Source organism: Cygnus atratus, chromosome 7, assembly GCF_013377495.2.
Source record: "Cygnus atratus isolate AKBS03 ecotype Queensland, Australia chromosome 7, CAtr_DNAZoo_HiC_assembly, whole genome shotgun sequence".
Taxonomy (NCBI): Eukaryota; Metazoa; Chordata; class Aves; order Anseriformes; family Anatidae; genus Cygnus; species Cygnus atratus.
The window spans coordinates 22,773,421-22,786,697 of NC_066368.1; the positions used below are offsets into that span (position 1 = coordinate 22,773,421).

At 40.6% G+C, this 13,277-nt stretch overlaps 1 protein-coding gene across 3 annotated transcripts in view; it reads right to left on the reverse strand.

The window, feature by feature from the left end:
* Positions 1–13,277, reverse strand: part of PCDH15 (protocadherin related 15) — a 353,826-nt gene that overhangs the window by 22,910 nt on the left and 317,639 nt on the right. For all 3 annotated transcript variants that reach the window (XM_035537720.1, XM_035537702.1, XM_035537711.1), the window contains exons 28-29: positions 8,740–8,916; positions 2,190–2,408 (exon numbers count right to left, since the gene is read on the reverse strand). In XM_035537720.1, coding sequence (XP_035393613.1) covers positions 2,190–2,408; positions 8,740–8,916 — 396 coding nt within the window. The remainder of the gene's footprint in view (positions 1–2,189; positions 2,409–8,739; positions 8,917–13,277) is intronic.

The window sequence follows — 13,277 nt, forward strand, 5'->3', positions numbered from 1 at the left end:
TTAAGTAGCACTTTTACAAAATTTAGTAAGTGAAACTAATCCTCTGAATGTTAACTTGATCATGGGTCTGGAAAGCACTGAAAAATGCACCTACTGCACATGAAAAGTTTTAACAGTGAGAAAATATTAAAAATTTCCATTATATGTGCTGTGATTATGACAGTTAATTTTATTATTTATTTAATGATAAAAATAATATAAAACAATGTATAATTTATAATCTCTACACTCAAAGGCAGACTCGAGTACCTCCTTTGTCAAAGTGTTATCAGGAAAAATACTGAAGCTCCTTTCAAAGAGGAGGAAAAGGCTGTAATGATGTTGCTATTTATTAACAGTAAAATGCCTTTTATTTTCTTTGGTCCTCTTCACTGATACCTTTTCCATAAAGGTATAGTTTAGATTGGTCTGCTCTGAATCCAACTCCAAGTTGTACTTCTAGACAACTAAAATATGATTTTTGATGAAGTTAGACAGATTCCTTAAAGCCCTTAAAAGACTGTTAGTCTCCTTTGATTATCTAACAGGCACCAAGGAGAAATATTGCTATTACCTTTCTTAGGGAACCAGGCCACTTGGATAATAAAAACAGTAACCACCAACTAGTGGTAGGTTGGGCTGGTTCAGTAGTGTCTCACTGGAATCTAACAGCTAACTTTACATATGAACAATAGACATAAAGCAGCTTTGAGATGTGCTGCCATCCCACTGGTATGAAGTTTGTCGAGCACTTCCAGACTTCTGTAAAAGATTTTCTGCTTTGACCCAAACTGTTTGGAGAAATTGGGGTGTAAACGCAGTCCAAAGAACCTGCAGTAGCCATTAGAAAATGGCTGTTCTTGCCTACTTTTCTGATGTCACCATGGAGAGTGCTTTCAGGCAGGCTACTATTTTGTCCGTGTAGGATAAGCTTTTCCAATGATGAATAACATATCACAGAATCAAAGAATCATCTAACGTAGTACTTTCCTAACTCCAAATGGCAGTGCAGAAAGGAAAAATGCAGCGTTTAAATCCCACCTGGAATGCTGTACTATATTACACCTATTGCAGCATTCAAATTGTAAGTGCTCTACGGCAACACATGCACATCAGCTTGTCTGTGCCCTCTCCTCCCACAGACTGCTACAACACTGCAGCGGGAGCCTGCAGAGGCGCTGCCACTTCACTGCCCTTGATGTAATGAAGGGAGCAGACAACAAAGCATTTCTCAAAAAGCAAACAAACGATCAAAAAAACAAATGAAAAAATCCACCATGGCTCTGGGAACCCCATCCTGCCTGGTCCTACAGAGCAAAGGTTTCCCACGATAAGGGCATATTTCACTCTATCTAGTTCAACGATTTTTAAATGGAGATAGAAGGGCATGGAGATACAGACGGATGTATGCACAAGTTGAATACAGCTTGTTACTGGGGAAGATGCACGGAGTTATTTAGGTTTTGGTTTTGCAATGATTGATAATTTTTTGCTCTGAACATGCATATGGAATTAGAAATCTTTCATAATAAGCTAAAGAATTTTTAGTGGACCTGAAACAGTCCATTTCATAGGAACTAGTTAGCGATGTTGATCCTTTAATTAGTGTACCAGCCCCATGACTTAAAACTCTTGAGTCTATGAAAGGTAAATGAAAATATCAAGCAGGTTCTTTCTGGTTATGCTGACTTGAATAGCACTAACATGGCACAAAATCAAATTTTCATTAAATATTTGCAATTAAGAAGCACACAGATAGAGAAAATATATAACTGAATATTTTAGGATTTAAACAAAAAAACAGTTGAGTCCTCCTCTTATTTTGCCTGAGCTACGCAATTTGATCTTTGATTCACTTATTTAACCAGCACTATTTTCTTTATTTTTTATTTATTTTTTTGGCATGGAATTCAGTTTTAATCTACACTTGCATTTCAGATGTCTGGCTTTTGATCTTGTTTCAGCATGACTTTCAGAACAGTTACTGCAACTCAACTTAAGAAAGAATAACAAGATGCACTTCCCGTGCACCTCCTCTTTCATGCAAAGTCCCCATTAAGCCTTAACCAACTAGTGTGATGGAAGGGATGTTACAAGTATTTCCCTGTACGTAGACAGGCAATAAAGGAAAGTTTTCAAAGCAGCTCAGCTAAGAAATGTAGCATCCTTACTACAACATTGCTGTTACAAAAAGGAGTCAGAATACTTACTGTCTGTAGCTGACCATAACAATTAAAATAGCCGGCATACAGCAGAGGATGATAATGACAGCCAGAGCGAGGAGTGCACCTTCCGTGTAGCCTACGGCTTGTGCCTGCTTCTTGACATTCGCTACCACGTCCGGGGTGCGGATCTCCAGGATGCGTCCCCCCTGTCCCAGGTACGGCTGGAACTCTTTATTGATATCCAGCAGTTTGCCATCAAGGAACCTTCAGTGTCACAAAAGAAAACTATTACAGCCAACCTCATTAACTGTGTTTGAATTACTGCATAGTTGGGTTAATAACTATGCTCTGATAAAGCACATACCTCTCCTTTATGTGCTTAAGAATATCAGTAATTCCCCATAATCCCCATGTCAGTGATAACTCCAACGTACTTAATGCCAGAACACAGTTCAAACACTGAAAAGGGGCGGTGAGCTGAAGCTTATTCTCATTTCTAGGGGCAAAAAGTTCTCCATGCCATAGAGAACAGCATGGCCAACAGTTTGCTTTGTGCTTTCTCCTTCAGTGCAGAGGATTAACTAACCCTCCTGCACACACCCCTAAAGACTGGTCTGGCTGCAAGTTGAACTTGATACTAAACTAGAGGCACCTAATTTTTAAAGGACTTTCCTTAATTTCTTAGGGTAATGTTTTTGGTTGGTGATCCGTCCAGTTTGTTCCTTTTTAACCTTCCTCTCAATATTAAAAATAAGGTGATATGGAAAACTTTTATCTGGAAAAATTACTAAGATTAATAATCCTTTCCTCACATGGCTGCATCGATTTGGAACCTTATTCCTGCATCTGCTCTGCCTAGTTAGCCTCCATGTCTCTGCTATTTTCTTACAACCTAGTGGTAATACTATGTACTGAATTATTTGAATAAGACTTCTAACTCTCCTTCCTAAGGACTTCTCAAGGATGGCAACATGAAAACACCAAGGGACAATGATAAGATGAACTCATCTCAAGTGGGAGTGAACATCTGAGTTGTTGATCTCTTAAAAGATGGCACAGCATGTTGTTTTTTTTCACTGGCTTCAAGCTATTTTAGAGCAAACTCTCCATTAGTGATTTTTTTTAGGTGGAACCTGTAGCAACATTCCTGAAAGATACAGAATTGCAAGGTGGAGGAGAATAAAATTTTAGAAAATAATCTTGTTTCCTTCAAGACTTTTTTTTTTTTAAATAAAATGAAGTTTACCTCTTCTGGCGTTTCACACCTCTACTAAAAGGAAAAGCACTAACTGCAAATAATAAGTTTTCGTTTAAACTTCACAGGTTATCTGAACACTGCCAGATACCAGAACAATCTTGACTAATGGTAATAATTACAGGAGCAATATGGTATCAAAAAGATACTGGTATTAAGTAGGCCTACCAGACACACAGTTAAGACAGTTAAATCCTATGGCAAAAGTGGAGTATTAGCTAGTTGGGAACTCTTGTCACTGCTTGTAACCTACAGTGATGTCTATCTTCCATTTAACTTCAGATTTTGTGCATCACTAGGAGAGGACTTTGAAGAAGAGTTACGAAGCAAAGGACTAGAACAGTCCCTGAAAGAGCAAATGTGGTGGAAGAAGTTCAGTATGTGATCTGATAATTGGCAGTTTCAAGAGAAGCAGCTAAATGTAATCCTAATCAAGTTATCTTATTTCCCATATAACTGAAAATACTCTCCCATGTGACTTTGACAAAAAAAAAAAAAGCAGAAATTTGCCTTTGGGGTTGTTTAGGCCAGGGCTGTAATTTCCAAAGGAAAAGAAAAATTGTTGGATCACTTTGGAAGTGAGGGCTGACTCTTTCACAAGCTGCCAAGTAGTTTCCTTGAACTCTAGCCGTAAAGACCACAGTGGGAGGCACCCACTCGGATGGACAAGGATCCTGCTGGCTCTAAGCTATAGCAAAATCCCCACTCTGTCCATGTACACAGGTTTTCCTAGAAATTGCTGTGAAAAGCACAGATTTAAAAAAAAAAAAAAAAAAAAAAAGACCAACACGACAAAAAAAAATATTCTGAAACAATTTCTGCATATTAACTCTGGATGTCTAAAAGAAGTCTGAAATAGCTTTTATTTCATTTGGATGATCACAAGACAAATTACACTCCTAAAAGATCACTTCTTAAAGGCTGTTCATTTCTTAGAACTGATTTCCTCTCAGACAAATTCATTTACTGATAAATTCTCATAGCATTCGTTCATCCCCACTTTTTTCTAACTTCGGAGAGGACACACTCTGATCTGTGTGTGTAATCTATCAGCTGGATCTCCTGACACGCAGAGCAACCATCCCAAATGGCGAAATGCTGGGTACCAGTTCTGTGATACCAGCTTCAAAGAGGAGCAGTGACTACTCACAGACTTGCAGTCTCACAAAACCAACCCAAAGCATTTTGAAGAACTGTTTCCCTTTGTACTGCTGTGCTCTACTAATATTCACAACTGATTCCTCGATTTCTTCTACAAAGCATTTTCTGGGTAATTAAGCAAAAATCCCTTTTCTCTGCCTGAAGACCCGCAATGATGGTTTGCAAGATTATAAACCGAGCACAAATGGATCTCTAATTCTTTTGTTGTACACTAGGTGTCACTGCTGCACGTTACACATCCTTTTAGCTGGCCAAAGACGTCATTTCAGCTAGGACAGCACTAAATCTCTGCAAGATTTTAAAAGTCTCTCTTAAAAATTCTGTTAGCATTTTCTTGACAAACCCTGTTTTACAAGGTTCGTAACTCAACTGTTCACGTCCTACTCCATGATGAAACATGATACATTGCGCAAAAGATTCAGACGGGCAAAGTATTTTATTTTTAATGGTGGACATTTTCCACCTAATATATGCAGGACAAATTTTCTAGATTCAACTTTTTTATGCTCTAATAAATCGAACCTTCTTTCATATAAAAGATTAAGAAAAACGAGGCTGATCATTTCAGTCTGTAGTATTATCTAAGAGGCCTCAAAGCCTTATAGGAGTTTGGCATAAAGGGAGGAAATATCAAAGCAGTTACTATTCACACATTTTTTGGTCTAACAAGACAGGTTCCTGGTTAATAAAGATGTCAGGTAATCAGATGTAAGAGTCCTAAGGAGAAGTATGAATCTCTCACTGCATATCAGTCTTACAGAGTACAGGACAGGGAAAAATCAGCATCTCTTGAGAGAAACATAGATTTTCCCCGGCTGGCAATGAGGAACGCAGGGCAGCTGTTTTACTGATGATTTCTAAACCACGTTTTTGTCTTCCACCCATTTTGCCTGAATACAAATATGTGGGATTAGGCTACATGTTTGGGACTTCTGGACATGAGGCAATCACCTGTTCAAAATAGCCTGGTGGTGAGCATGGCATGTCCTGTGCATGCACATTGGCATTACTCCAGCACAACCAGAGCACGCTGCAGTTCTTCTGTCTCCTCCTTTCACTTACATTCCTTAATACTAAATTAAGTTTTTAAAATTGGAGGCCCTTCTCTGACTTTGCAACCTTTCTCCCATCATATCCAGTCTCTTAATTGAAGCCTCTGCCAATTAATCTATTTTCTGCTAAGATCCTTAGCAGATTCCTGGCTGGCAGAAGGATGTTTGTGGTTCTTGCCAATCCCTTCCCAATGAGGACACCACCACTGCCGTGTGTCCTGTAATCCCTCTAAGGATCTAAATTCCAGGAAAGATGGTCACAGAAGGGTTTTATTTTTAGATTTGAGCTGAGTCAAATCTCTTGAGGCTGCCAGTGAAAATTTGTTAACTTCAGATATCATGCTATAAAACTCTTGTTTCATTTCTCTCCTTTACTTTTAGTAAGCTGACCCTTACTCATCTCTACCCTAAAGCCAGGGAAGCATTCCCCAAGATTGTGCTGATTTACATATTTAAAAGCTTTTGAAGAGAGGGCAGAGAAAAAATAATAATAATAATAAAATGATAAAAAAAAACACCAGCAGGCACATGGAGCATTCTAATGAGATTGCTTCTAAGTTGATAATATCCCATACATTTTCAAATCAGAGGAATGAATAACGTTCCATTCGAGCTGGAAAATTTGCCTTTAACCTATCTTAACTCTATTCTGAGTATTCCACTGGACACACGAACATCCCCAAAGACACTCCTACATTCTCAATGGGCACCAAAATAAAAGGGACGCATTTTCTGTCCGTGAAGAGAGTCTGCAACAGGAAGATATCTTTCTTAGGGACCTGAAAGAACAAACTGCCTCCATGCAGAGACACTAGCTCACTTTCTTATTCCAATACTAGAGTTGCAGAGTGCTTTTTCCAAAGAGAGGAAGGAACAAAAGGGTGACAGAGGATTTTCAACTGTCATCATGGTCACATAAGTTTTCTGAACCTGGACAGCACAGAATAATGTCTTTTTGACCTTGAGTATTTCTAATGGGATCCCACCTCAGCCATACTCTAAACTGGAAGAAAACCCAGCCCTCAATGGATTTACAAACTGTGGAAGTGGAGAAATAACAAGTAGGACAAATTGCTACCAAAAATGAAGACACTCCATTCTGGGAACTGGCAGTAGACAAGTGAACACAAACTCCCAATGCATTGCTTAGACTGAAAAAGACTTTATGACCCTGGAGATGCCTACAAACAAAAAAATATGGTCAGCAGAAGGAAGGAGGCTATCTTGCCTCTTTATTTGCCGCTGCTTTGAAAACTACCTCTGCTAAACTGCGTCAGATTTTTATACTGCTAGTTCAGAGAGAGATGCTGCAAGACTGGAGAGGGTCCAGAGAGACTAAGTGATTAAAAAACTTAAAACATTTCTCAGAGCGCAGAGCACAAAGAACTTGCCAAAAAAGAAAAAAGAAAATTAAGAGGATGATGCGATCATAATCTTAGGCTTTGGGGGGAACGAGAAATTAAAAGCACCAATTGTGTGCTTCAATCTAGCACCCAGAGTTATAGCAAAACACAATGACTGCACTTAGACGTATTTAATTTTTTTTTAAAGTCTACTTTTTGACAGTAAAAATAATTACCACTGCAGTAACACCATGAAGGTTGTAGTTGATGGGATTTTCTCCAGCAGTTCCTTTGCTGAAAGACGTGCTCAAAGCAGAATTAATTCTGGGAATTCCTGTGATCTTTATTATACCAGGTCAGACTGATCACAGTGATCTTTTCCAACCTATAAACTCTGAATATATGCAGAGATTTAGTATGCTATAATTCATCTGTACTAAATTAAGAGCTTGGGAGAACAAGCCCTTTTTCAATCATAGTTCACTGAGATGGCTCACAGCCATTTACTTAACAGGCTGCTGACTGACATGCTGCTTTATGCCATCATTGAGCAGTCTGGTCTAGTTTTCACTGAGATAAAAAGCAAATGCATAGGTGAAACTCACGCAAAAACAAACCAAAAGATAGTGTCTGCTTTAGAGGAAGAATTTGATTACCATCTTCCCTGTTTTGATACATATGCAGAATGCTGAAACAAAAATACAGTTCCTAACAAGATGGTTCTGTGACCGTGTTGATACCCTGGCAGTTGAATGGGTTGAAATACTGATTTTGTAACAAAACCTACTTGCCCCTAGTGATGACTCAGAAAAAAAAATAATGCAAAGAGATTATATTAATTTTGTTTTCCTTACCTACGTAACCCCTGGCTTCTCCAAGTTTTTTTTTCCAAGCAGGCGTAGAACAGAGCTGCATGTCAGCACGGTGTCCCCCGGGAGCTCTGCTAAGGTGCAGAACCCCGGGCAGGGGGGCACCCTATCAAACCTGCCACAGGGACAAGAGCTGGCCCCACCACAGTCAACATGCTGTGAGCACAAACCCATCAGTAAAAAGCCTCTTGTTTTTTATGCAACACTGGAACTTAACTGCAACTTTGGAAATAGATCGAAAAGACAAAATAACATCAAATTGTGTATGTAGGTGGTCTGTCTACTGAGTCTCCCCATCTCTAACAGCTGATGGGATGTCCGCATGCAGATCTGTCTGCCCAGCCCACTGGGGACCTGTGAGCACTGCTGATTTCCTGCATGTAGATGCACACCCTGGTCATGTCCCGATGGCTGTGCTTTGGACCAGGTACACACCACCTCTTTTCTTTTCCTTTCCCTTCCCTTCTCTCTTTTCTTCTCCTTTGGTTTCTACAAATAAAAGAATGAAAGAGATATGCTCCCAACAGAAACTGCAGAAAGCCTGAAGGTCAATAACTGGAGCACCAAAGCCCTTGCCTGGAGATCACCAAGCAGTTTTGGTACATAGAAAGTAAATTCCTTCAGAGAATTTAAACTGCAAGCTGCTCTCCAGAGTGAAGCAAATGTATCGCAAGCTCTCATGGGGCAAGGTCTACACCATGCATGCTGGGGCCATTCACTTCAGGGGAATGGACTGAACCTAGTAAGAAGTAAACTCCCAAGCTGCATGTAGCGTAGATGTAGGTGTTGTACACCAGCTGCTTCAATAGATTTTTTCTGTTCCCATTGTGTTGAACCACTTACTAACAGCGACAGACCCACAGGCTTCAAAACTTTCCTTAGAAGTATAAGAAGAGTGACAAATAATATACTCACTTGAAAAGTTCGTTCCTCATTATAGCTCGATTTGTTTGCGGGTCGATCGCATAGACCATGAGGTCAGACTTTGTATAATCCTCTTCAGAGTACCCGTCCCCAAACCTCCGTGCACCAATGGATTCCACCACGACTGTTGCACCTGGAATCTGATCCTGGACATAGCGTTCCAAAATCCTGAAAATGAGATGGAGCCAGAAAGCTGCAGTGATTTATTTGTGCTGATGAGACCGACAGCCTGAACGAGATACTAACAGACAAAAACCACTGGCTTAGAGCTTTTTGGAAACCTCCACTCCAATATAGACTCTTAAATGCTCAACTCTTGGGAAAGCCTTAGCAGTGTTAGGAGCGGTCATCAGAAACAGTGTCCTTAAGTCTAGTTCTTTGTATTTACGACATCAGTTGAGTTTTAAATGGCTCATGGGAAACACCAACTATATTTCAAGAAAAAAAAAAAAAAAAACTGTCATCCTTTTATTAAGCTGTATGATTTCATAATCCTTCAGTTCCAGCATTACACAGGGTGCAGACAATAAATTTTCACCCTCAGAAACAACAATTTCAACCATTTTCTGTGGGATATTTCATCTGGCCCTTTAACATAGCACCTGATACTTCCGAGGGCATGTATAAGTTTTACAGCTGTAAGAAACTTGGAATATCAGGCTGACAGGTTTACCACAGAACAAATATAATAAAATGCAGAAGTTATACAAGCAAAAGAAAGATGGGTTGATAGAATTTAGAGGCAGCTATGCCTGAGATAACAAGGGCATAATGACAATAAGCCAAACCAAATCTATCCCTTTTCCAAAGAGAAGGACTCATTACAAGCTGCCTTTCTATACTCTACACTCTGCAGATACGTATATGAATAACAGTATGTCAATACAAGAGAACAATACAATTCTGGGGACATAGAACCTGTTAGAAAAGATGACATTTACAGTTTTATTTATTTATACGTTATAATTCTTGATGATGAATCAAACTTTTTCTTTTTTTTTTTTCTGACTATTGAACATCCACAAACATCTTAGTATGTGCTTTTGAAAGTAATTTTCTGCAGCTTTCCATGAAGAACCGTTTATGGGATTAGTCATAAAATGTGGTCTGACTCCTAAAATATTCGAAAAAGGCAAAGTTACAATGGACATTTGCAGAATGTCCCTCTGAACAAAAAAATAGGCAGAGTCATGCTTGTGCCCAGATGAATTGCCTTCAGTGTGTCTGCAAAAGCAACAAATCAATGGGGCAAGGACATCACTGAGCACCTAAGAAGTTTCTGCACAGACACAGGCACAACCTGAGCCTCAGACATGGGGAGCTACAGAGAAGTTATCAGTATAACTCACTACTGCTCTAACAAACAACTTTAGAAAGAACAGTACCTTACCACAGTTAAAAATATATTTATTATTTCCTCCCTCCCTTATCCCCTACTCCATTGGGGCCCATAAAATTTGCTGAGCTCCTGTAGCAGACTGCTTCTATGCATCTGCACCGCTGTGTATCCAACAAAGAGATGTAGCGCTCAACAGCTCAGCTGTATGCAGTTCAAATCCTGCAGGCACCAGGCAGAACTGGTACAACCATCAGGACCGGCTGGGGCTGACAGGAGGGGTGGTGGGGAGCCGAACTCTGGCCAGAACGGATGGAGCCCGATGGAGAACAGAGAGTGGTTTACATGGTGACATCAGACGAGTCCGTCAGGCAAGGGCAGAACACATCCCAGGGAAAACAGGAAAACTACCTCTGCCCACAGACTGGCTAACATGGGGAGGTTTACAAACTGGGACTCAGAAGGGTTGCCTGTAGACAGTTCTGTAAACAAGGGCATAAAACCTAATATCGTCGGTACTGAATACAAGGACAAGGAATATGCAGAAATAAACAAGAGAAGCTGGAAGTCTAATAACTCCATCAGAACTATTAGGTATTACAAATATATTTGAAATATATTATTTGAATTTGTAATAAGCTTTGTATTACAATACAAAGCAGTATTGCCATCTCGTGATTTTTCATGATCACTGATTCACATTTATCCACCTCGTTACTCTGCTCTGTATGTGACAATTTAGCATACCCTTAAAATAGAGGCATGTCTCTAAGATTTTGAAAAATCCAAGTTTGTCAGACCCAGGCCTTAGTCTCTCTGTACATAGTGAATATACACTGTCAGAGCAAAGCCATTTTTGTAGAAATAGCAAGAAGTAGACTGGCTGACACACTGCTACTTGACCAGTGGCCTGTTGCACTCCTGCTGCTTACTGCTATGGCAAACTCTGCTCATCTCTGAGCAAAGCCCTACGTCAATACAAGCTGCCTTTAGAAAGCTTTTATAATGCACATGGATTCACACAGACCAAGTATGTAAATCGTTTACCTCCCTCATTAGTATAGAATCACCTTCTGATACTGCAGGGGAGTTTCCTTTTGCTTCCTTGCACAGAACTACTATTTTGCCCACTACACAAATGGTCTGTAAGGTTGGGCAGTTACAATGCAAGGTCACTTTCAGCAGAACTTGGTAACAACACTCCCTTTTCTCAGAAATTCCTGGCATCGCTTCTGCTGGAGTTTGTTGGCAATTGGAAAAAGTGAAGGACAAATACCATACTGCTATCAGACCATCAGGAATGGGTACGCTGCAGCAGCTGGCTTTAACTGACATTGCAAGACACATCACAAAGTACGGTGGAGTGTCAGTAGGACTTCATTTGAAACACAAAAATTTCATGTCTTGGTTGAAATATATAATAAATGCACTGAAGACTGAAAAGCAGCAATTAAAGAATGCACTTAAAGACAGGGCAGTTCCCTGTGAAGCTATTTTAAAAGTCATTCACTTGAACTTGTAATACTAAAAAACCCTACTAAATGTGGCTGCCTGCATGTAATACTTGACAGAAAACCAATTTTTAAAAAGCTTCCTTTAAGTAACAACAGCATTTGCAGTTACACTGTATTTATTAGCAAAAGTCAGCCTAAAATTCCTCTCGTTAATGCAATGAGAGTAGTTATCATCCCCCAACAGTGCTGTACATGAGCACTAGGACCAGAACTTAAGCGGCAATGGTGCCTTCCTACTGCTCCAATGCCGGTTAGCTCTGCAGACATAATGCAATGAGCAGAAACACCTCCTAGTGCATCTTCATTCTTCCTGCTTTCTGAATTCCCATCAGCAATACAAATGGAGTGAAATGAAGGACGAGAGGATTTTCACTATCACTGAGGACACAATGTGGCTCTAAATATTCTGAAAACTCATATACTTTTTTTTTCCCATCTTTAGATGCAAGAGAAAGACAAAAGCAAAAACACCCAACCCCACAAAACCAAACCGCAGGGGTGTTGGTTCACTGTGCAGCATTCTGCTTCCCAGAACGCTGCAGAAACCAGGAAACCAGGAAACCAAAGCCTGAAGGCTGGGATGCAGCAGCTCGCTCCGTAAGCACCGTGCCCACGAGCAGGGCTGACGCACCATGCTGCCAGGCAGGATGAGCCTCCCGTGCCCAATCCAGGCAGAGAAGACCCCCGCCGAGCACAAGATTATGTTGTGGGGTCAGCCTGGCATCATGGCACCGTGCTGCTTTCTCCCCACAGCTGCAAGGATCCAGCACGCCAGACGCGCCCCTGCACGGGAGAGATCCTGACATGAGGCCTGCTACTGAGAAAGACACAAAGAACAAGCACATGTAAGGCTCACTTGGAAACTTCTTTGAAAACCAGTGTGAAGGTCCACACAAATTGGTTAATTCACCTCAAAACGTGAGATACGGAGCCAGCCACATGAAAGCCCAGCAGCAACGGGAACTCTACGAGGCTCTACAGGGTACAACAGCAGCCAGGTTCAGTGGCTCTCCGCTGTCCCTGGCAGAGATGCACGAATGGCCCAAAAGCACCACAACATCCCGGTAGGTTTATGCCCCTGAGCTGGACTGCTCAGCTGTATGCGTACCCGCGGAATCAGCACACAAGCAAAAGAAACTATGCAGTCTGCAAAACATCTAAGACTTTGCTCATACCCGAATTTAATCAGGGCGCAAATTTCTTAGCAGAAAATTCTACCAAAAAACCCACAATGTTTCAGTTCTCTGGCAATTTGACAGCCTGCTGTGTTTATGGAGTTTCTGGAGCACATCAAAATTATTTAAGAAATGAAAATTTGTCTTTCACTCAGGACTCAGAAATAACAGATACCATGGACTTTGAGATGCATGTGTTGATGACCAGATATTGTGTGCAACTTTTGGCTCCTGCACTGAAAATCCTAGCTCCCCAGAACCGCTTCCAAATCCTAACAAATCCAAATTCTAGGTATTTGGAAGTGTAAGCAAATCCAGCAACAATGGACAGCAGAGAGCAGTCAGCTCTGCCAGTGCACATTAATACACACTTTTCAAGTGTTTCACACCTGAGTGTACTCTCCCAGTTTTGCTTGACTTCAGCCAAATTCTGGTTGTGGTGAGTCTTTGCAGGGTTAGTACCGGGCAGCTAACCAGCTAGACATTTTCAGCTGCACTTTCAGG